Source organism: Colias croceus, chromosome 5 (genome assembly GCF_905220415.1).
Source record: "Colias croceus chromosome 5, ilColCroc2.1".
Classification (NCBI taxonomy): Eukaryota; Metazoa; Arthropoda; class Insecta; order Lepidoptera; family Pieridae; genus Colias; species Colias croceus.
Genome location: NC_059541.1, coordinates 5,669,055 through 5,692,211, shown reverse-complemented (window position 1 = coordinate 5,692,211; position 23,157 = coordinate 5,669,055). Strand labels below are relative to the sequence as shown.

Genomic DNA, 23,157 nt, shown 5'->3' with positions numbered 1-23,157 from the left:
TGTAATAACAAGCTAAAATTTAAATAATTATAATTATTCAATGCAATGAGTTCAGGAATAAAAAGAGGTAAATGTTGTTATTTGTTACTAGCTTCCGTCCGCGACTCCGTCCGCGCGAAAAAATTAAGAAAAATTAAGATTTTTTTTTCTACTTATTTTTCCGGGATAAAAAGTATCCTATTTTATGCCCAGGATAATAAGGTATAATTATACCAAGTTTCATCGAAATCGAACCGTTAGTTTTTACGTGATGCCTTCACATAGATACAGACAGACAGACAGACAGGCAATATTTTTTTTAATCACATATTTGGGTTTGGTATCGATTCAGTAACACCCCCTGCCATTTATTTTTTCAATATTTTCAATGTACAGAATTGACACTTCTACAGATTTATTATATGTATAGTTATTTGTTATGAGCAATAAAAAAACGAACAATTATAAAACAATTTTTATTATATTACTTTAACAAGGTTTCATAGTTACATTTGATGTCATATAAAATATTTAGATTTTCATAATATTATTATAAATTAAATAGGTAACAAATTCGAAAGTTTCCTAGCAAGCTGCGCGGCGCTTTGTTAATAGAGCGAATTGTTCATTTTAATAAATTAATATAAAGCTTTATTTGCAATGACTGAAGCATAGTATTGTAAGAATTTATTTAGTACCAACATCTCTTGATGTAACGGCTGTCTTAGTACGAGTTACTGTAGTAGAAGCGTTTGCTGTTTTGGCAGCAGTTCCTACTTTCTTAATAGTAGTAGTGGTTGTTGTTTTAGCGATGCCCCCATTAGGAAGATGTTTCACATCAGAATCCACAAGAACTTGTTCCGTCGCTCGTTGAGATTTCTCATTCGCACTAGCTCTTTGAACTGCTTTATCAACATTTTGGACGAAACCATTTCCTTGGATAACTTCATTGCTATGTTCTTGAGTATTAGACGCGCTCCTTTCTCCACTACCAGATACTCTCATAACTCCATTTTCCACGGGAATCACTTCGCTATTGTTGTAACGTTCAACAAAACCGTTGCCATCAGATTTTTCGATCGTGTAGGAGCCACGTCGTTGCGTTTGTTCTGGGATCCAAACAATTTCTTGTGTTAGAGTTTCTTGCACTGGTTCTGGTGTAGCTGTTGTACTCCTTAATTCCTTAGTTCTCACTTGTGTTACGTGAGTGCGTAAGCCATTTTGTAGATCTGATGAGTCTATAACATCATCTCCATTCTGTGTTACATATTTCTCCGTGTTAGTAGAATGGTTATAATTATTAGTATTAGTCTCTTGACGCACATTAACGTTTGTTCGTTTTACATCGTTAACGTTGCTCGTTTTAATTTCGTTTTCAATGAACTCGTTGACGACACGACGGGGTTCTATAGGTTTCAACTGTCCAAGTAAAGGCGAATGTTTGATTCCGAATGTTATGTTCGGTTTTTTATCCAGCTGCACCTGCAGGTCACAAATATCTTTACGTTAACATATATAATTCATCTGATAAATATTTTTTATACTATACTACATACTTAATTGTATTAATAATCACTATAAAAAAAATCTATCGTTGTTTTAACATCAAATCTAAACAAATATTAAAGATTGAATTGATTTCTAGCAATCTTCATATTTGAAGATTGCTAGAAATCAAATCTTTTGATTTGAAGATTGGGCAAGTACAGGTCTACGATTTACTTGGGAACTATAAACTTCATCACCCAAAATAATTGAAAAAAAACACACACAAACAAAAAACAAGTGCAGTAAAACTCAAAGCAAATATACATAATCTCACCTTTTCCGGCGAGTAAGTGCCAGGCGCGGGCACTTTGGCCCGATCGTCGAGCGGCTCCTTGTGGCGGCCCGACATCGTGTACACCGGCGAGTCCAGCACCGACGGGATGCGATATGCGTTCGGTGCTATAAATAATAATCATTTTAATCTATCAACTCAAAGGTGACTGATATAATCAACGCACAGCCCAAACCACTGGACGGATCGGGCTCAAATTTGGCATGCAGGTAGATGTTAGAACGGTGGCGTCCCCTAAAACGGATTTTGATCAATTCTACCCCCAAGGGGATGAAATAGGGGATGAAAATTTGTATCATGTTTATTTATCTTTTCCACGCAGGCGAAGCTGCGGGCAACAGCTAGTTTTAATATATTTATTTAGTGAATAGAAAAAAAATATCAAGAGGTGAGATTCGAACCCACGTCATGCCGGGTCGACGCTTGATTTCTCGGCCACCTATGATACCGGCCGCGGCATGATGATAGACGCAGGTTTGAATCCCGCCTCGTGATCGATTTTTTTATATTCTTTAAAAATTTATATTTATAAAAAAAGCATTTAAATATCTATAAATCACATTTGTTTATTTATGAAACCTCTGTCCATTATTTTATCGGCCAGATACCGAGACTATTTAATTTATTTTAAAAACTGGATGCAAAATGTGAAATCTGATTTCTGGGGAAATTTTTTGTATTATAAAACGCTTAATATATTTGCTTCTATCAAAGTACACTTATTATGTCTTATTCTTTGTTTATTTATTACGTAAAAACACTTCATTTCTTTCCAATACATTGGACACGGAAACTCAGGAAACCTTTACAATTCATAATAGGCTTATTATAATTGCCCTTAAGTTCATAGAATATGACGATTACTCTTCTACAAAATTACACATTGAGCATAATACAGAGTCAACTTACAATATTAAATTTATTATTTTCAACATTTATTCTCACCTGGTGATTCCGCAAACTTTTCCGTTTGAATCTTAACGCCAAAGGTATATTGTGGCGAGTAAGTTAAAACGAATTTGTATCCCTTTTCTGGGTTATAGCTGCCTGGAGCGGGAACTTTTATCCGTTCATCGATTGGCTCCTTGTGGCGACCCGATATCGTGTATAGCGGAGTTTTCACGGGCATTGGTAAAGTGTATGAGTTGGGAGCTAAAATACAATAAACAATTAATACATAATTAAATAGATGACATGAAAAAGTTTAGTAACCTTTGTTGTAATAATAGTAAGGATTCAAAGTGAGTTATGTGTGCTAAAAAGTCAAAGAAACAAAGTCAATGCCGTTCTATTTTTAAGTCTGTCATAATAGGTAATTATCTTTTTGTAAGTATCTAAAATTAAAAATCGTGTTATCTTTTTCCTTGGTTGTAACGTTATAGGGTTCAACGAGGCCACTACACATAAAAGATAAAATAGATAACTCACCTGGTGTATCCAAAGCTTTCAAGGTATTGGACTTGATCCTGAACGTATATTGTGGAGCATTTGGTAGCAACACTTTGTCAGCTTTGTCAGGGTTGTAATTATTTGGAGCAGGAACATCATCTTGCTTTGGTGGCTTCGTTTTTATCCTAAATGAGTATCGAGGTGCATTATCTAATAAAATCTTATCAGCCTTATCGGGATTATATGCATTAGGTGCAGGAACGTCACTTAATTTAGCATCCTTTCCCTTAGGGGCCAAGGAATAAGCTGGAGTTTTCTCTAAAATAACGCTATTGGCCTTTTCTGGATTATATGCGTTAGGAGCGGGGGTATTCATAGGTTTTTCGTTTTCAATTTTTGGCCGGAAGGTATATGCTGGTGAATGTTCGTGAAGAATATTATCAGCTTTTTCTGGGTTGTACGCATTAGGAGAAGGATTGTTTGGAAGTTTTTCTAATGGTCTTTTTGTTCCAAAAGTATATTTTGGTGTTCCATCTAATCTATGTTTGTCTGGATCATAAGAATTAGGAGCTGGTGTGTCTGAAATTTTCTCTGGTTTACCTTTGCCAGCGATAGTATACTTCGGGGTATTGTCGAGAACGTGTGGATCATAAACGTTTGGACCTGGTACATCTGACACCTTTGAATCAGGTCCTTTACCACAAATAGTATATCTAGGAGAGTTATGTGGTAAGTTCGGGTCATATGCGGCCGGCCCAGGTGTTTCAAATGGCTTTGGTGTGTAACCTTTTCCATATAAACTGTAATGAGGTGCACCGTCAAGTAAATGGGGATTATAAACGTTAGGTCCTGGAACATCAGGGAACTTTCCATCGGGGCCTTTTCCAGCAATAGTATATTTAGGAGTGCTACTAGGAATCTGCGGGTCGTAATAGTTAGGTCCCGGTGTTTCCAAAGGCTTTCCATCTCGACCTTTACCTGCCAAGGAATATTTTGGTGAATTTTCTGGAAGATGGGGATTATATGCATTCGGTGCTGGAACGTCTGAAGTTTTACTAGTAATTCCTTTTCCAGAAATCGTGAATTTTGGAGCTGAATCCGACACACGAGGATCATATACATTTGGAGCTGGTGTATCAGAAGGCTTCGGATCAAGACCTCGCCCGTATAAACTAAATTTTGGCGTTCCGTCTATAAAGTGAGGGTCGTACATATTAGGCGCTGGCGTGTCACTCGGCTTGTCAGTGGCATGTTTTGGTCGAAAAGTATATGCAGGAGTACTTTCATGAAGAAGTTTATCCGCTTTATCGGGGCTATAAGCGTTTGGAGCAGGTACATTTTCAATTTTGGGAGAATGTCCTTTTCCAGCGATTGTAAATCTCGGTGAACTATCCAACATATGCATTGAATTTTCAGGTGCATACACATTTGGTGCCGGGTTATTATTTTTGTTTATGATCTCATCCTTAGTCCGAAACGTATATGCAGGTGATGATTCATGCAATAATTTATCAGCTTTATCTAGACAATAAACATTTGGACCTGGAGTATCAGGAATTTTATCAGTTGGACCTTTACCACTCATAGTGAACTTAGGTGCACTATCCAAAACATGCATAGACTTCTCTGGAGAATATACATTGGGTGCAGGTGATTCGCTCCTTATTATGTGCTGCTCCTTAATTCTAAACGAATAAGCTGGTGTGCTCTCATGTAATACTTTGTCTGCTTTTTCAGGGTTATAGCTGTTAGGAGCTGGCGTTTGTTCTATTTTAGTTGAATGTACTTTGCCCAACATGGTAAATTTCGGCGCACTGTGTAAAGCATGAACAGATTTTTCTGGTGAATAAACGTTAGGAGCAGGGGTTTGCTCTATTTTTTCAACAACTTCTTTGGATCTCATGGTATAAGCAGGAGATTTTTCATGTAACATTTTATCAGCCTTCTGCGGTTCATATGAATTAGGCGCAGGAGTTACATCATGTTTTTCAGCAGATCCTTTTCCTGCTAAAGTATATTTCGGTCCATTTTTTAGCGAATTAAGCGACTTTTCAGGTGAATAAATATTGGGTGCGGGGGCATCGCGTGTTTTGTACATCTCAGTTTTCGTTCTAAATGAAAAAGCGGGTGACTTTTCTCTTAAAAACCTATCCGCTTTCTCTGGATTGTAAGCATTAGGTGCAGGAACATTTTCTGTTCGTTCAGTTTTCATTCTGCTTGAAAACGTGTGCTTCGTGGTTGTGGTTGTAACTCTTTGATGTTCACCCTGAAAACATATTTTGATGCGTAAGGAATCGAATTAGGAGGAACTAAATATATATAAACTTCCTATATTTATCAATTTCAAAATTTACATAGTAACTACAAGTTTTCTAGAACTACGTTTCATAGTAATAAACCAAAAATTAATATCTAAGCACGATGTGATGAATGAAACAACGTTATCCAATATGAAAAATGTTATGAACAAGAAAAATAAACTGAGCGAGCAACGATCGATTAGAGAAAACTTAAAAGTGCATTACGAATAACATTATCAATTACCGCAGCGAACTGCACAACAAACTTTTGCGTGACCGTAACTATTGATAAGGTGCAAAAATGAACACTTACAACACATCTTCAATCGCCGCTTGTGTCATTATCAATAAATAAACTGGCATCGTAAACACAAACAATCTTTAATTTACATGATACGGTTAGAGGATAATCGATGAGCGAAAGGCGTGAAGCGTAAGTTCGTAAGGGCGAGATTAGCTTGCGGTGATCTCTTCGGGCGCGGCGTAGTGGACTGACTGACCGACGAACGGCGAGTGGCGGATGCCGAACGTGTGCGCCGGCGCCCAGGGCAGCGTCACGCAGACCTGCCGTGCACCCAACCCTTGTTAGTATTATGGCCTGTGGCGCTTGGCGTTAGGGATGACCTCACCACTACGCTTTGGATACAAATCTACTCAAGCTGGGATCATCATTTGGAACGATTAGTACAATGTTAGTCTGTTATGGCCTATGGCGCTTGGCGTTATGGATAACCTCACAACTCCGGTTTGGTATCTACTCGAGTCGTTTGGAACGATTGATAGATAAGAACCTCTACTATAAAAGACAGACTGAGAATCAGCTCTGTTATACTATAACTGATTATTTAACCAACCTGATTCCTATTGTTTCATTTTTTTTAACATGAACAGGACTTGATAAATTACTTCTCATACTTTTTTTCATTTGAATTTGCTTTGATCTAATTTTTGTCGAATACCAAACAAAGATGTCTTTAATTTATAAATAAAATACTCGCATAAAATCAAACGAAAGAGAATTCCAAAAAATAAAGACTCATCAGTAAAATGAGAATATTTTGAATTATTTTTTTTAAGAAAAATTGCACCTAGTGAATGAAACTTTTAATTTCCAATAATAATAAATGATTCCATTTATGTATATATCTTAATAATAATAATCGATACCTGCATGAGATGCGTCTGCGGTGAGGTCGTGTTAGCTTAGAAGGTTATTGCTATGTACGCATTAGTTATTATTAATGATAAGGGAATGAAAACAAGAGTAGAACATTTTTCCATTGAAATCATGAACCAATTATATAAAAAAAAACTACTAATAAAAATAGAAGAGTAGAAGTAAATAAGAGTAGTTTGTGTTATTAGTGTACCTAATATTATTATGAGAGTTTACCTTTTCTGGACAGTACACTCCGGGTCCAGGCACGGACGCAGACGGGTGTTTCAGTTCCCGTCTTGGAGCCATGGTATATGCTGGTGGCCTCTTCGTTATCACAGTAGATGCTTTATCCGTAGTGTAGGTTCCAGGGCCAGGCATAGACGCCTTCAGCTCTGAAGGTTTCCCCCTCCCAGTGATGCTAAAGGCGGGTGCCGCACGCTTACTGCCTTCTCGCGCTTCGCCGAGAACCGGTGGCATAGAATAAACGTTCGGTGCTGTGGAGGTTGGAATATGAGATATAGAGGTTGTTGAAAGAGGCAGTTGTAACGATTTGTAGTCATTGAAACCGCATGAACTTGTATAAATTTGAAAGCTCTGCGTCTAAAAGTTAAAAATGCATGCCTAGAGTTTAAATAACGCTCTTGTTTTAAGTTTAATAGCGAAAGTAAAAATGGAAGTAAAATAATTGATATGCGAAAGGTAAAACACTGGTAACGTAGGTACACAAAATATCCGAGTTATAAAAAACGACGTGTGGCACTCGGGAACTGCCGCGGTAAAGCTATTGCATGCTATGCCTTCAAGCCACACCTCCGCCCGTCGGAGTGGGGAGCGTGAGGTTTTTTCGTTACGGAATTTCTCGATTCGGTCCCCGCGCTCTAGGCCCGCGATAGAAGCTATGCAATAGTTTAAAAACTTTATTTCTCTAAAATACTTTTCAAATGCTTCTTTTCTACGAACTAAGTACTTAACTAAAAAAATATGCTATTTACATACGAAAACGAAAAAAATAACTAACAATGTAATATCAACGTGATGAACTGTTTAATGAAGTACTCAAACACATGCAAAATAAAACAAAAAATAGAAAATGAAATGCCATTAACTTCTTGACTGAAATGAACGATATGACCAAACCAGCATTATCTAGCACAAACATTTATGCAAACGGCTACCACAAGCCAAACTAAAAAAATACAAAATAGTTTTAGAACTATCAAGCGACATGAAAACTTTAACAGCGAGCACTGAAATAATAACTTTAATGATAGTGAATGAAACAAAACAATGTGGCTCGAAAGACAATGATGATCTCCGAATTTTGCTGAACCTGGCGTTTTACTCCCAGCTTGTGGCATGTTGACTCGAAGACCTATCGAAAATGCTGGCGCATGATCGAGCACAGCCCTTGACGCTTTACTCGGCTCATAGTCACAAGGAGCTGGCGTGGGCGCGACTTTTAGCGGCGGCCATCTTCCGTGTAACGACACAGCTGGGCCCTCAGCCTTGCCTAGCATAGACGTCTAATTGTTAGCAAACACGCTTTAACTCGTTATTAGTTACGAAAACAAGAAACTATACGATTTAATAATCATTCTAAAACGTGTTTGTTTAATATTATAATGTGATGATTTAGTTTTTATTTATTCATATGTTTCGTGTTCTCGAAAGGAGCTTGAACGCATTACGTTCCTATAATAATTAATATTGCAAATCCAGAAGCACATTTTGATCAATAAGTATATTAAAAGATATCGGAAAAATAAATTTAGTTTATTTATAGTTAAATAAACTAAATTTATTTTTCCGATATCTTTTCAAAATATTATTCGTTAACAGCTGAATAAACATTCCAGCAATACAAATACCTTTGCGTCGACAGTCCTATGGCACTGTATCAGAATAAACACACAAACACTGAACTTTTTTAAATAAATAAAACGCGTCCCAGTTTGTGCAAGAGTAGCACGAAGCGTCGTAGATAGTCCACTGAGGCTGTATGTGGAGCGAATCGAGCAGACCATTCAGGGTTCTCTTGGCACCTACGCGACCGCAGCTGACTCATCGCGTCGATCACCTTCATTTATACGGACTTATTTGGCGACAACGGATAATTATGCAACTAGAGGAACTTAACATTCAATGTCGACCTACCCCGCAATTATGCAAAAATAATCATACGGCAAAAATTCATTCATGTGATACACACTTCTTCAATCTTTCGATCTCCGCTTCATTTACATTTTTATCCTTGGTAAAACGAAGGAAATAAAGCACTGCAGACGATGTTTATGCAAATCAGACTGCAACCATAAAGTAATGACCTGGTTATGTTTGCGAACACGTAACTTTATACGAATTGAAAGAACACTTTTTATCTATTATGTTATATAAGAATTTAAATAATGGAAACTTAATTGGCAAACCGTCAGAATATTTTTTGGTATTCTAGATTTAGCAAATATTGTTTTAAAGAATTACATATTTGTAATTTTAAAATTCTGTATTAAAATACAATAAAACAAGTCATATTTTTAATATTTGCATACATATTATATTACCTATGGCTCGTGTTATGAAACTAGTCGATTCAATTTACTAATCGATTAGTACCAATTTGCGATACTGTTCAAAGTATCATACATAAGAGTTACAATTATCCTACTCAAGATCTCCATTGTAACAATTGAATAATAGCATCTACATTTGTACAAAGAATTTATTTACGTGTGTGATAGAGCCAGTTATAGAGTCATTTGTTTGGTTAAACATAAACAGGCTTTTTTTTAATACGCATTTAGATAGAGTTACCTACTACATATTCTTAATAATTGAAGGATATCAAGTGAAGTATAATATGCAAAGCACAATAACTATAAACATTGCTCGTAAATTTTTACCTTTTGACGTCATTCCTTCTGTATTATAAGTTGCAGGTCCCGGCCCAGTCTTATCTTTTCCTGCAGGGTCCAACTTATGCCCAAATGTGAACGCTGGTGCACGAGATTTCTGTGATTCTGGTGGTGGTTTGCCTAAACCAAACAAATTATTAAATAAATTGTTCAATGCAAAATAAATGGATATAAATTGCACAAGGAAAATAACATGAATATTGTACATTCAAAATAAATATAAGTATAATACTCCATTTATAGCCAGTTAATAAGGGAATTTTTAACTGGTAAACTTCTAGGTCTAAGAAAATCCTATCCTGTGTTGTTTCCGCAACACTGCAGTAACTTTAAATCACCCCGTGTTAAAACGCTTCCGCCTGGATATTTAGATGCTAATTCGATTTTAATCACACTTTAATTCTTTCTAAACGACGCTCACCTTCGTCAGGTTCAAAGTTTTCACCCACAGCACGTTTTATGATACCCAAATATAGTAATCTTAGGCACAGCTGACACACGTTTCACTTTTTTGGGCAACTAAAAGTTAAGAACAACTTGCGTGTCGCTCGAGCACAAAGTTTTCTCGAGTCTATATTTAAATCCAATAACTCACGTCAATATCCTTTCGATTCAGTGTTTAAATTAAGTAAAAACTAGTATGGCAAATACGGTTCGGCGAACATAAACAAAGTGATGTCACCTTGTGTATGAACACGGGCAAGGCCAATGTTTGCGAGCTGTAATCTCACACTCACAGTATAACCTCCGGATGATGTCAGCGGACATTGATGTATTCGATACATAACCAGTAACGAAATACCATTAATATTACCATTGCCAAAACCGATATCTACATACCATCACTTAACAATAATAAGTATGCTTATAACTAAAACAGCTGTTTCAATATGTTTCCCGGTATTTACGTGCAGTATAAATAATTGCGGTATGGACGTCCATAACGAGACATTCTTTGAAATTCCGCAAGGTTTTATGCAAATTCAGAGAAATGAATCATTAAAATTACCTAGGGCACAAAAAATATTCATTAGCTATTAGCCTTCTTTTAAAATATGTAGTGACATCAGTTTAATTTAGTATGTTTACATAGGTAATGCGAGTATAATGACTTACCGATGAGTGAAGGCAAAGAGACAACAGCTGGACCAGGACTAGCAGACTCGGCGGCGATGGGCCCACGTCGCTTTGTAGGTGTCCACGGGTTCTGACGAATGCCCATGAGACTATCACACGCGAAGGACCTTTTTGTCAACGTTGACGCGGTACGCGCTACTCCTATCCCAGTTCGGTGTTGCGTCACTGCCTGAATACACCAAAATATTACAATTAGCAAAAATTATGAGTCGTAATATTATGTGTTTGCACATAAAGAGTGATAAAGCATATAGGTGATATTCTTAACACCTGTTCAAATTCAATCATAAATGTGACTAATAATTTCGTTTGGTTTAATTAGATACGTACCGATCTAGTTGTACTTGGATTTGTTTTTATTGACTTCATGATTTTAGATGTTCGATTCTGTGTATATAAAATGCAAATCTAGGTTCTACAATTCAGCAAAGTTTGATTGTAGCAATTATACCAATAATAAAATATTCCGTGATCACATGCACAAAGGGTTTCAAGAAAATAAATATTAAAACGTCTCTGATTACTATGAAAAATATAATAAAATGACGTTATTATAACATGATTTGGTAATGTACAAATGACATCTACAGTATTAATGCCTTTTTCTATTTGTAGAAACTTTTTATGGACTTGTCATCTATTGATATTATAACAAATCCGATAAAAAAGTATTTGTATCTATCCTGTGTCTACAATAAATTAATTCAGATAGTACCATAGTACCATAGTACGTATGAATAAAGACTAGAACACCTTCTGAACGTGAACTCTAATAAAGCCCCTAATTGGTCTTGACCTTACCGTATTTCCTACATCAATACATAAACATAATATTACTTCCCTCATTCAAACAGCATTATCATAGATTTTTTTTTTTACATTTACACAGAATACCAGAATACCGAAGAAATAAACTTAGGTATAGGTAAACCAGAATCTGATGGCAATTAGGGAAATCAAAATTTTGAGTGTGCAACCCTAGGGAAAATGGACTGAACGATCTTGATACTGCTTATTTTTTAGTTTGTTCTCAATATCATTAGTCACATTACATAAGTGGACAATTATTACTGTACTTAATAATGAGATATCCACTTAATATTATGTAGGTACATACTTACATGTATAATATACATATTACTTTTACACAGGTAATATACATATTATTATTTACACATACCTATATTTGTATGTTCATTATCATTATGCCATGTGAAAATATCGATGTTATATCGATAGAAAACAAGACTGCTTATAATTTTTTATAAAATAAAATAAAAGTAAAATAAAACTATGTTTATTTTCGTAAGTATTAACAGATACACACATAATAAAATTGACTTGGACAGCTTGGACTTGACGAATAGCCGTATTGGAAACTCCTGTAATAAGTTTTCATAAAATTATATTCCAATCAACAAACAATATTATAGTTACCTACATATAATATTTTTTAATTGAAAGTATCAAAGCGGGTAAGTCCAATTTACCAATAAAATCTTCTAAATTGAAAATTGTGATGTGTTTGACCCTTCTTCATCAAATATTTTTCTATACACATTATAAACAACACCTCTTGCTTGTGATCACAGCGGCTTTTTCGACATTTCCGAAGATTTTTTAGATAAAATCCTAAAAATTATTTATCAACTGCAAAAAAGACAAATAATTTGACAACCAATTTGATAGTTGTCAAATAAGTTGCCACATGAAAATCTTTTATTTCTTAAATATAAATATGCCATCAGATTCTGGTAGACCTATATACTATGTGTATACCCGTAGATTGTAGAGTTCATTTAAACTCTTTTAAAGTAATATAATAAAGAGGAAGCTTTTTATTCCTTGTTTTTTTACGATTCTCGAAGATTTAAAAAAATCATATCAGAATGCGGCATAATTGTTAAGTAATATTTTATTTAACCCGAATATGGCTGGTATGTTATACATTTTAGACATATTTTTAACGCATTATGAATCTGAAAAAAATAACTTTATGAACCAACGTTTTAAAACATTATCCCCATTTTCTATCCCCGCCTCGACATTTGCGTTACATATATTTCACTAATTATAAACCATCAACATTTTAATTCATATTTTAGCGCAGTATTTTATGAGACTTAACTGCAGCTTTGTCATTTCTAATTAATAGTAATGTTTCGCTTAAGTATCATTGTGAACAACCAATACTAAACAAAGCGTAGTTGTTTACAAACTTACTTCATAATGAAGATGTCGATTTATCCTAGTTTTAGTGCTCATGAATCATGGGTAATAAACGAATAAAATTATTCGTGCACATAAATTCACAACCAATCACATTTATAGATATTGGTGCTGATGTATTTGAATGTGAACATTAATATTTATGACTATTACTTGTATAGATATCTATATATATAAAATATAATAGAACTGTAACGTGTAAAAGCATTTTATAACTAAGATTTATACACTTTTGATTGAGTGCACAGCTGATTAGGCAACTTCATAGGTAGTTCATAATATTACAAAAGTGAAAATTTTTAAAATGAAGAACCTGACTATAAATTCCATATGATTAGTTTTGTAAGTAAAAACATCCATGTATGGCAAGTACTACCTAATCTTAATCGAAAAAAATCTTATTCAAAGCATCGTCACATAGCTAGGCGTGCCGAGTGCATATTACCTTAGGTATCTTGAAATAGAAAGCTGTATTTCCATTTTACTTAACTGATAGAACGTATCTATGTTAGGTATTCAAAGTCGACCTAAAAAAATATCTTTTGGTTTGATTAAACTTTAGCCTTTACCGATTTAGTTTTTTTCTTAGAAGCAAAATTAAAAAAAAATAATTGTAGGTACCAAGAATTTGGAATATCTATAAACAATCTACCTACTACTATTTTACGACAACATTAAAATTTATAGTAGAGCTATTTTACGATAACAATAATACAGTACATAAGAAGTGAGTTATTAATGTGTTTTGTTCTGAAAAAACGAGAAAACAGTTAAGTAAAATATAGTTCGATACAGATATTAGGTATAACATGTTTTATAAAACCTGTCGGTTAACATCCCACATATTAACTCCTTTTATCGCCTTCATCCATCGCCCACAACTATGTGACGGAAATGATTTATTGTTATGTTCCTTGTATTACCTATGATACATTGTACAGTTTAACTCGCAAAGAAATGCGCAATAAGGTAGTCCTATATGTACTTACACATACTAGCTACTACTTCTGCCCTGGTTTATGAGAGTTAAAAATTTATAAAAATATTGCGTAAGGACAATTGTAGAGCCTAAGAACATTTGTAGCGTTTCACACGTAAGAACAAGTGATAACTGCGTTAAAAACAACCGACTTCAAACTTGCACTTGCAAAATTTACAAATACCTACAGACAAAAATGCTCATAAAATAAAAACTACTGGGCCTATCCGAATAAAATTTTTATGGGACCAATTCGACACCATCCCGCATCGAACAAAAAAAGAATCACGTAAATCGGTTCAGAAACCTCGGAGTGATCGGTGTACATACATAAAAAAAAAAAAAAAATATACCGGCCGAATTGATAACCTCCTCCTTTTTTTTGAAGTCGGTTAAAAAGGTATCCAAATCGATTTGGTAGTTCTGGATAGCGAGTTCTGGATTGTAAATAAAGTAAAATGATTTTTAAACATGATGTACCTAACCATTGCTAGTATAGAGTCATGTAATCATCGCTCGTATAGAATTTAGACTCTATGTAGGTATATTATTCCAATCAAATGTTTAACGTGTTTGGGACCAAAGCTAAAGGTGACCACTTTGACCACCTTTGTTTGCTTAACTTATTTACTACCTATTTACTTTTATTACATATCTATGTATCGTATAACACTATAAAAATTCATGAATTTTTATGAAAAAAATTTTCGTCATACAATCCTAAAAGTGTAGCCAAGCTAGTACCAGGTTGTACGAGTCACTGTCAACGTGAAAAATGAATAAAATCGTATTTGGGCCATTCGTTTCTTTGTTCTAGAATATACTCGAATGTTAGTAGCTTAATAAAATTGCCAAAAAAGAAATTTGATTACCATGCAATATTAATTGTACCTATTTTAAATAGTATAATAACCTAGCTGTGCATAGTTGCCTACATCAATTCTGCAATACACACAAAACACTATAAACTATTATAATTAAACTATTTCATATCAGTTCGACTGATATAGAGTACCTAACAGATTTCACAACTCTATGTTAAAAATATTACTTATACATGTAGGTGTAAAGTAGAACAAAAAAAATAAAAAATGTCTCATAACATCGAGCGCTGTTTAAAGTACCTAATGAAATATTTTTAATTTCTAATATTTCAATAGAACTAGTCACATCGAACTGATAGTTATGTCCATATATCCACCTACATAACTAGTTCTTTTTTCTTAAAAGGCATGTGAAACTTCCAGAATTACCGCATTTCGCAGCAACTTCCATTACAGTCTAACTAGTACACAGTTCTAACGTTTAATTTCTTATTGGATTTTTTATCACAGAAATGTTAATTTGTATAACTGTGCTTTTCTTTATTATATAATTGTACAAATAATAAATGTTTTCATAACTTTAATATTGATTATTTCTTATTAATAAAAGGTTAAAAAAAATTAAAAAACAAAATGCACAAGTGGTACCTAAAGGCGAATAATATCTGCACATCTATAGTAATATTATCACAAATTACTATAATAATATGTATATATGAACGCAAAAAATGCTCCCCTCACCTCTTTGTTTAATCAACATGGAATGGAAAGCGTCCAAATAATTAATATTATATTGATATCCCATACCAGCCATCCATAAGCCCACATATTCACTCTCAACCTACACCGAAAAACTCATGACGTGTAAAAATCTTCAAATCCAAAGGTGAGCCTACCGAAGCATGTCCAACACCGACACTTCCACTCCACTATTTTTTCTCTTTATATTGAATAAATAAATTCAATTTTTTATATTTTTTGCATCGTATAATTTTCATTTACCAAGTTCCGGCAATAATGTAATTGCCAACTCAATACAACATGTTTATAAAACATGAAAGTTATTTTCGTTCAGCTTATTTTTATTGATTACTATGAGCATTGAAGAGCCTATCACGATAATATCGCATAGGCGATAAAGATACTTATTAGGTTATGGCAGTTTTCATATTTGTAATTTTGCTATACCAACATAACTCTTCTCTATGTCCATAGAAAAAGACTAGGTACTTGAATCTAAGACTTGAATCGTTTTCTATAATATAAAGGCATAGAAACGTACAAACACGATTGTACGATCATAAAAATATCGTATATTTTTAGCTAGGTACCTACTAGACTCTTGATACTAATATTTTTCATTTACAACGATTAATTTAAAACATGTGCCAATCAATTTAGCTTGTTATTCAAAAATATCGATGTTATATCGATAGAAAACAAGACTGCTTATAATTTTTTATAAAATAAAATAAAAGTAAAATAAAACTATGTTTATTTTCGTAAGTATTAACAGATACACACATAATAAAATTGACTTGGACAGCTTGGACTTGACGAATAGCCGTATTGGAAACTCCTGTAATAAGTTTTCATAAAATTATATTCCAATCAACAAACAATATTATAGTTACCTACATATAATATTTTTTAATTGAAAGTATCAAAGCGGGTAAGTCCAATTTACCAATAAAATCTTCTAAATTGAAAATTGTGATGTGTTTGACCCTTCTTCATCAAATATTTTTCTATACACATTATAAACAACACCTCTTGCTTGTGATCACAGCGGCTTTTTCGACATTTCCGAAGATTTTTTAGATAAAATCCTAAAAATTATTTATCAACTGCAAAAAAGACAAATAATTTGACAACCAATTTGATAGTTGTCAAATAAGTTGCCACATGAAAATCTTTTATTTCTTAAATATAAATATGCCATCAGATTCTGGTAGACCTATATACTATGTGTATACCCGTAGATTGTAGAGTTCATTTAAACTCTTTTAAAGTAATATAATAAAGAGGAAGCTTTTTATTCCTTGTTTTTTTACGATTCTCGAAGATTTAAAAAAATCATATCAGAATGCGGCATAATTGTTAAGTAATATTTTATTTAACCCGAATATGGCTGGTATGTTATACATTTTAGACATATTTTTAACGCATTATGAATCTGAAAAAAATAACTTTATGAACCAACGTTTTAAAACATTATCCCCATTTTCTATCCCCGCCTCGACATTTGCGTTACATATATTTCACTAATTATAAACCATCAACATTTTAATTCATATTTTAGCGCAGTATTTTATGAGACTTAACTGCAGCTTTGTCATTTCTAATTAATAGTAATGTTTCGCTTAAGTATCATTGTGAACAACCAATACTAAACAAAGCGTAGTTGTTTACAAACTTACTTCATAATGAAGATGTCGATTTATCCTAGTTTTAGTGCTCATGAATCATGGGTAATAAACGAATAAAATTATTCGTGCACATAAATTCACAACCAATCACATTTATAGATATTGGTGCTGATGTATTTGAATGTGAACATTAATATTTATGACTATTACTTGTATAGATATCTATATATATAAAATATAATAGAACTGTAACGTGTAAAAGCATTTTATAACTAAGATTTATACACTTTTGATTGAGTGCACAGCTGATTAGGCAACTTCATAGGTAGTTCATATTACAAAAGTGAAAATTTTTAAAATGAAGAACCTGACTATAAATTCCATATGATTAGTTTTGTAAGTAAAAACATCCATGTATGGCAAGTACTACCTAATCTTAATCGAAAAAAATCTTATTCAAAGCATCGTCACATAGCTAGGCGTGCCGAGTGCATATTACCTTAGGTATCTTGAAATAGAAAGCTGTATTTCCATTTTACTTAACTGATAGAACGTATCTATGTTAGGTATTCAAAGTCGACCTAAAAAAATATCTTTTGGTTTGATTAAACTTTAGCCTTTACCGATTTAGTTTTTTTCTTAGAAGCAAAATTAAAAAAAAATAATTGTAGGTACCAAGAATTTGGAATATCTATAAACAATCTACCTACTACTATTTTACGACAACATTAAAATTTATAGTAGAGCTATTTTACGATAACAATAATACAGTACATAAGAAGTGAGTTATTAATGTGTTTTGTTCTGAAAAAACGAGAAAACAGTTAAGTAAAATATAGTTCGATACAGATATTAGGTATAACATGTTTTATAAAACCTGTCGGTTAACATCCCACATATTAACTCCTTTTATCGCCTTCATCCATCGCCCACAACTATGTGACGGAAATGATTTATTGTTATGTTCCTTGTATTACCTATGATACATTGTACAGTTTAACTCGCAAAGAAATGCGCAATAAGGTAGTCCTATATGTACTTACACATACTAGCTACTACTTCTGCCCTGGTTTATGAGAGTTAAAAATTTATAAAAATATTGCGTAAGGACAATTGTAGAGCCTAAGAACATTTGTAGCGTTTCACACGTAAGAACAAGTGATAACTGCGTTAAAAACAACCGACTTCAAACTTGCACTTGCAAAATTTACAAATACCTACAGACAAAAATGCTCATAAAATAAAAACTACTGGGCCTATCCGAATAAAATTTTTATGGGACCAATTCGACACCATCCCGCATCGAACAAAAAAAGAATCACGTAAATCGGTTCAGAAACCTCGGAGTGATCGGTGTACATACATAAAAAAAAAAAAAAAATATACCGGCCGAATTGATAACCTCCTCCTTTTTTTTGAAGTCGGTTAAAAAGGTATCCAAATCGATTTGGTAGATAGCGAGTTCTGGATTGTAAATAAAGTAAAATGATTTTTAAACATGATGTACCTAACCATTGCTAGTATAGAGTCATGTAATCATCGCTCGTATAGAATTTAGACTCTATGTAGGTATATTATTCCAATCAAATGTTTAACGTGTTTGGGACCAAAGCTAAAGGTGACCACTTTGACCACCTTTGTTTGCTTAACTTATTTACTACCTATTTACTTTTATTACATATCTATGTATCGTATAACACTATAAAAATTCATGAATTTTTATGAAAAAAATTTTCGTCATACAATCCTAAAAGTGTAGCCAAGCTAGTACCAGGTTGTACGAGTCACTGTCAACGTGAAAAATGAATAAAATCGTATTTGGGCCATTCGTTTCTTTGTTCTAGAATATACTCGAATGTTAGTAGCTTAATAAAATTGCCAAAAAAGAAATTTGATTACCATGCAATATTAATTGTACCTATTTTAAATAGTATAATAACCTAGCTGTGCATAGTTGCCTACATCAATTCTGCAATACACACAAAACACTATAAACTATTATAATTAAACTATTTCATATCAGTTCGACTGATATAGAGTACCTAACAGATTTCACAACTCTATGTTAAAAATATTACTTATACATGTAGGTGTAAAGTAGAACAAAAAAAATAAAAAATGTCTCATAACATCGAGCGCTGTTTAAAGTACCTAATGAAATATTTTTAATTTCTAATATTTCAATAGAACTAGTCACATCGAACTGATAGTTATGTCCATATATCCACCTACATAACTAGTTCTTTTTTCTTAAAAGGCATGTGAAACTTCCAGAATTACCGCATTTCGCAGCAACTTCCATTACAGTCTAACTAGTACACAGTTCTAACGTTTAATTTCTTATTGGATTTTTTATCACAGAAATGTTAATTTGTATAACTGTGCTTTTCTTTATTATATAATTGTACAAATAATAAATGTTTTCATAACTTTAATATTGATTATTTCTTATTAATAAAAGGTTAAAAAAAATTAAAAAACAAAATGCACAAGTGGTACCTAAAGGCGAATAATATCTGCACATCTATAGTAATATTATCACAAATTACTATAATAATATGTATATATGAACGCAAAAAATGCTCCCCTCACCTCTTTGTTTAATCAACATGGAATGGAAAGCGTCCAAATAATTAATATTATATTGATATCCCATACCAGCCATCCATAAGCCCACATATTCACTCTCAACCTACACCGAAAAACTCATGACGTGTAAAAATCTTCAAATCCAAAGGTGAGCCTACCGAAGCATGTCCAACACCGACACTTCCACTCCACTATTTTTTCTCTTTATATTGAATAAATAAATTCAATTTTTTATATTTTTTGCATCGTATAATTTTCATTTACCAAGTTCCGGCAATAATGTAATTGCCAACTCAATACAACATGTTTATAAAACATGAAAGTTATTTTCGTTCAGCTTATTTTTATTGATTACTATGAGCATTGAAGAGCCTATCACGATAATATCGCATAGGCGATAAAGATACTTATTAGGTTATGGCAGTTTTCATATTTGTAATTTTGCTATACCAACATAACTCTTCTCTATGTCCATAGAAAAAGACTAGGTACTTGAATCTAAGACTTGAATCGTTTTCTATAATATAAAGGCATAGAAACGTACAAACACGATTGTACGATCATAAAAATATCGTATATTTTTAGCTAGGTACCTACTAGACTCTTGATACTAATATTTTTCATTTACAACGATTAATTTAAAACATGTGCCAATCAATTTAGCTTGTTATTCGTGTCTCGATAACCTGAGTGCAGTCATTCATAATTATATATGGGATACTGGGATGAGGCAAAGAAAGGAGCGGAAGGTGCTTTAAGTGTTGTTCAAAATTGGCTTTCTTCAAACTTCCTGACCTTAAATATTAAAAAATCTAAATTTATTACCTTTGCCAGTAAAATATCTGCTATTCCACCTGAACCTTCTTTCAAAATTATAGCCCACTCGTGCGATAGAGTAAATACCTGCAATTGTATATCCATAGATAGAGCCGTCTCGGTAAAATATCTCGGAGTCTGGTTAGACTCTTGCCTCTCCTGGAAACAGCACCTTGAAGCCATCTCTTCGCGAATACGTAAGTTAATATTTGTTTTTAAAAAATTACGGATCCCTGCCAATAAAGGTGTTCTTAAAATAGTGTACACCGCATTATGCGAATCAATTATTGGTTACTGCATCACTGTCTGGGGAGGTGCTCCGAAAAACAATATTCTACAAGCTGAACGAGCTCAAAGAGCAGTGATTAAATCTCTTCTCAACAAACCCTTCAGATACCCAACGAAACAAGTATACACTGACTTTAAGGTACTTACAGTGCGCAAAATGTATATACTCCGGGCAATGTTGAAGAAGCATAAAAGCCTTCCCGCAACTAAAAGTAAATTCCCAGATAAGAGGCGACCCCCGCCGATATGCCCAGTCTTATATACAAATACTAAGCTTGCAAAAAGACATTACGAATTCCTAAGTGCACATCTATATAATAAATTAAATAAGACACTTAATATACACAACATGAACACATTACAATGTAAGTCCAACCTAACTAATTACCTTCTAGATCTTAATTATGATGAATGTGAACACTTGTTAGATCACTATATTATTTAATCCAAACTACAAAATAGAAAACACACACACACGAACACTACCTCACACACACACACACACACACACTCAATACGTATATCCTTTCTTTTAAATTCTTTTAAATTCTTTTAGATTTTTAGTTCAATTTCTCTTTTTTTTTTTTTTTTCCTAAAGAGTATATTTTTTAAATTCACCAAATCTTTGGCTAAAGTGATACTTGCATAGTATAGAATTGTTACAATAATCAGGTATATCATTTGTATCAACGGACGGATAAATGTCTCCTGTAACACAGGACATTCCCTAGTATAGGAGACATTGTTTAAATAGCGCAATTAACCTACGGTTTATGTTTTAATTATATGTAAGTTATCCCAAAATCTAATTGCATATGTACACATGTATTTCTGTTCTCAAATAAAGAATTTATTTATTTATTATTATTTATTTATATTTCTGAAAATACCGTCATCGTCTGTTCGACCTCAAAAATAAATAAGATAGCGTCTAGATCGAAAGGTCAGTTGATTAAACAGAAATACTGTTGTAATATTGTAAAGAAATTTCTTCTGATTAAAACTATACCTGTTTTGTTTATGTAACTACCTAACCAAGGCTTAGGAATATACCTGAATCGTAATGCAGATTATTTTATAAAGCTATATTTTACACTGTAACGACTTTCTTTCATTATTAATTAAAGCGGATTTCTCATAAACAATATAATTTTATTCTAATCCCAACATATTTCACTTAATAAAAGAGCACAATATTAAAATAACTCTATATACGTAAAAATAAATGTTTACTCAAGAATCTGTTTGTTTTCGTATCGTGAAAAATATTAAATACCAGGTTTTTTATTGTCTTTCGCATTTAGTAGTCTAATAGGTAAATGAAAATGAAGTTCAACATTAAATTGTAGACCAAAAATAACTAGAATATTAAGATAATTTAAGTTAAAGAACCTAATAATTATGTTATCAATTATCATCATTAGGTTAGGTTCCGAATTTTGCTAAGATTTATTCAAAGAGTTCATAAACATATTATAAAAAAAAAACAAAATAAAAAGTAATCAGAGTGACGTCAGTATAAAATTCATTCATAAAAAATGTAATCTATGACGTAATGAAATTATGTTTTCATCATAAAATATGAGAATGATGTCATACATGAAAAATATGATGTTTATTTATTCGCGGGGATTCTAAGTAGGTAGTTCCTTACATTTTTATAATTATGTAGGTACTAAATAAAAGTTGAAAAGAACATAATAATGAAGACTTATATGGAAATTTACTCTCTTGTTCCTTTTATTTACTGTCAAAAATATTAGATAGGTACTGAAATAATAGTCGGAAAAATTTCATGCGCATGAAATGAAAATCTATCAATAATAATAATTTATAATATTGTATGAGCTCGTAACAATTTGGAATTGTTACGCTTGTTTCCTTGTATGTTTTCTTTTTGTATTTCAGACTAATTACTTTTTAAGTGAATAAGTACTATATTTCTAATTATAATAAATTATAAAGTAGAAGTAGAAAATTTATTGCTTTATATGCTTACCTTTTTATGGACGTTAGAGTTCTGCTCTGGAAGTCAGCGGAGTTACAGTTAAGCAATTATTTAATTAAATTAAATACTTTTATTACTCGATGAGAGTGTTATAGATATATAGTAATTTTCGATCAGCCAAGGCTGTCGTCGAAATACGTTTCGCGCTCGATCGTCGCGGTGCACTGCGGTCGAATACTTTACCTATATTGTTGTTTCTCATCTACTCGTAAAATGGCTTCGAAACGATGTCGCGTGGGCGCTCTTCCCGCCAAAACCGGTCTCCTAGGTTACGCGACGCGTAAATAAATATGTCGTCATCGCAGCTATAGATTTAATAAATCTAGCCATGTTTCGAAA

General features: G+C 33.0%; 1 protein-coding gene across 4 annotated transcripts; it reads right to left on the bottom strand.

The window, feature by feature from the left end:
* Positions 1-436: 436 nt before the first annotated feature.
* LOC123691637 (proline-rich extensin-like protein EPR1) lies at positions 437-23,003 on the bottom strand. 4 transcript variants are annotated; one of them, XM_045636131.1, is made up of 9 exons: positions 22,810-23,003; positions 10,696-10,885; positions 9,568-9,699; positions 6,902-7,161; positions 4,449-5,474; positions 3,248-4,355; positions 2,765-2,971; positions 1,802-1,926; positions 437-1,461 (listed from the first exon to the last, which is right to left on the bottom strand). In XM_045636131.1, exons 2-9 carry the CDS (start codon positions 10,799-10,801, stop codon positions 667-669), a joined length of 3,759 nt encoding a protein of 1,252 aa, XP_045492087.1. In that variant the 5' UTR covers positions 10,802-10,885; positions 22,810-23,003; the 3' UTR covers positions 437-666. The 4 variants fall into 4 exon arrangements, with proteins under 4 accessions (XP_045492087.1, XP_045492086.1, XP_045492088.1 ...); XM_045636130.1 differs by having other exon boundaries at positions 3,248-5,474; XM_045636132.1 differs by lacking the exons at positions 9,568-9,699; positions 10,696-10,885; positions 22,810-23,003 and adding an exon at positions 8,536-8,684 and having other exon boundaries at positions 3,248-5,474.
* Between the last annotated feature and the right edge of the window lie 154 nt (positions 23,004-23,157).

What these genes read in the sequence shown, in the direction of transcription:
- LOC123691637 (XM_045636130.1), bottom strand. Translation starts at nt 10,801, where the DNA reads ATGGGCATTCGTCAGAACCCGTGGACACCTACAAAGCGACGTGGGCCC. An exon ending in GAAAGCTTTGGATACACCAG is followed by an intron (nt 2,972 to 3,247) that starts GTGAGTTATCTA and finishes ATTGTATTTTAG; the next exon opens with CTCCCAACTCATACACTTTA. An exon ending in GCACTTACTCGCCGGAAAAG is followed by an intron (nt 1,462 to 1,801) that starts GTGAGATTATGT and finishes TGTGACCTGCAG; the next exon opens with GTGCAGCTGGATAAAAAACC.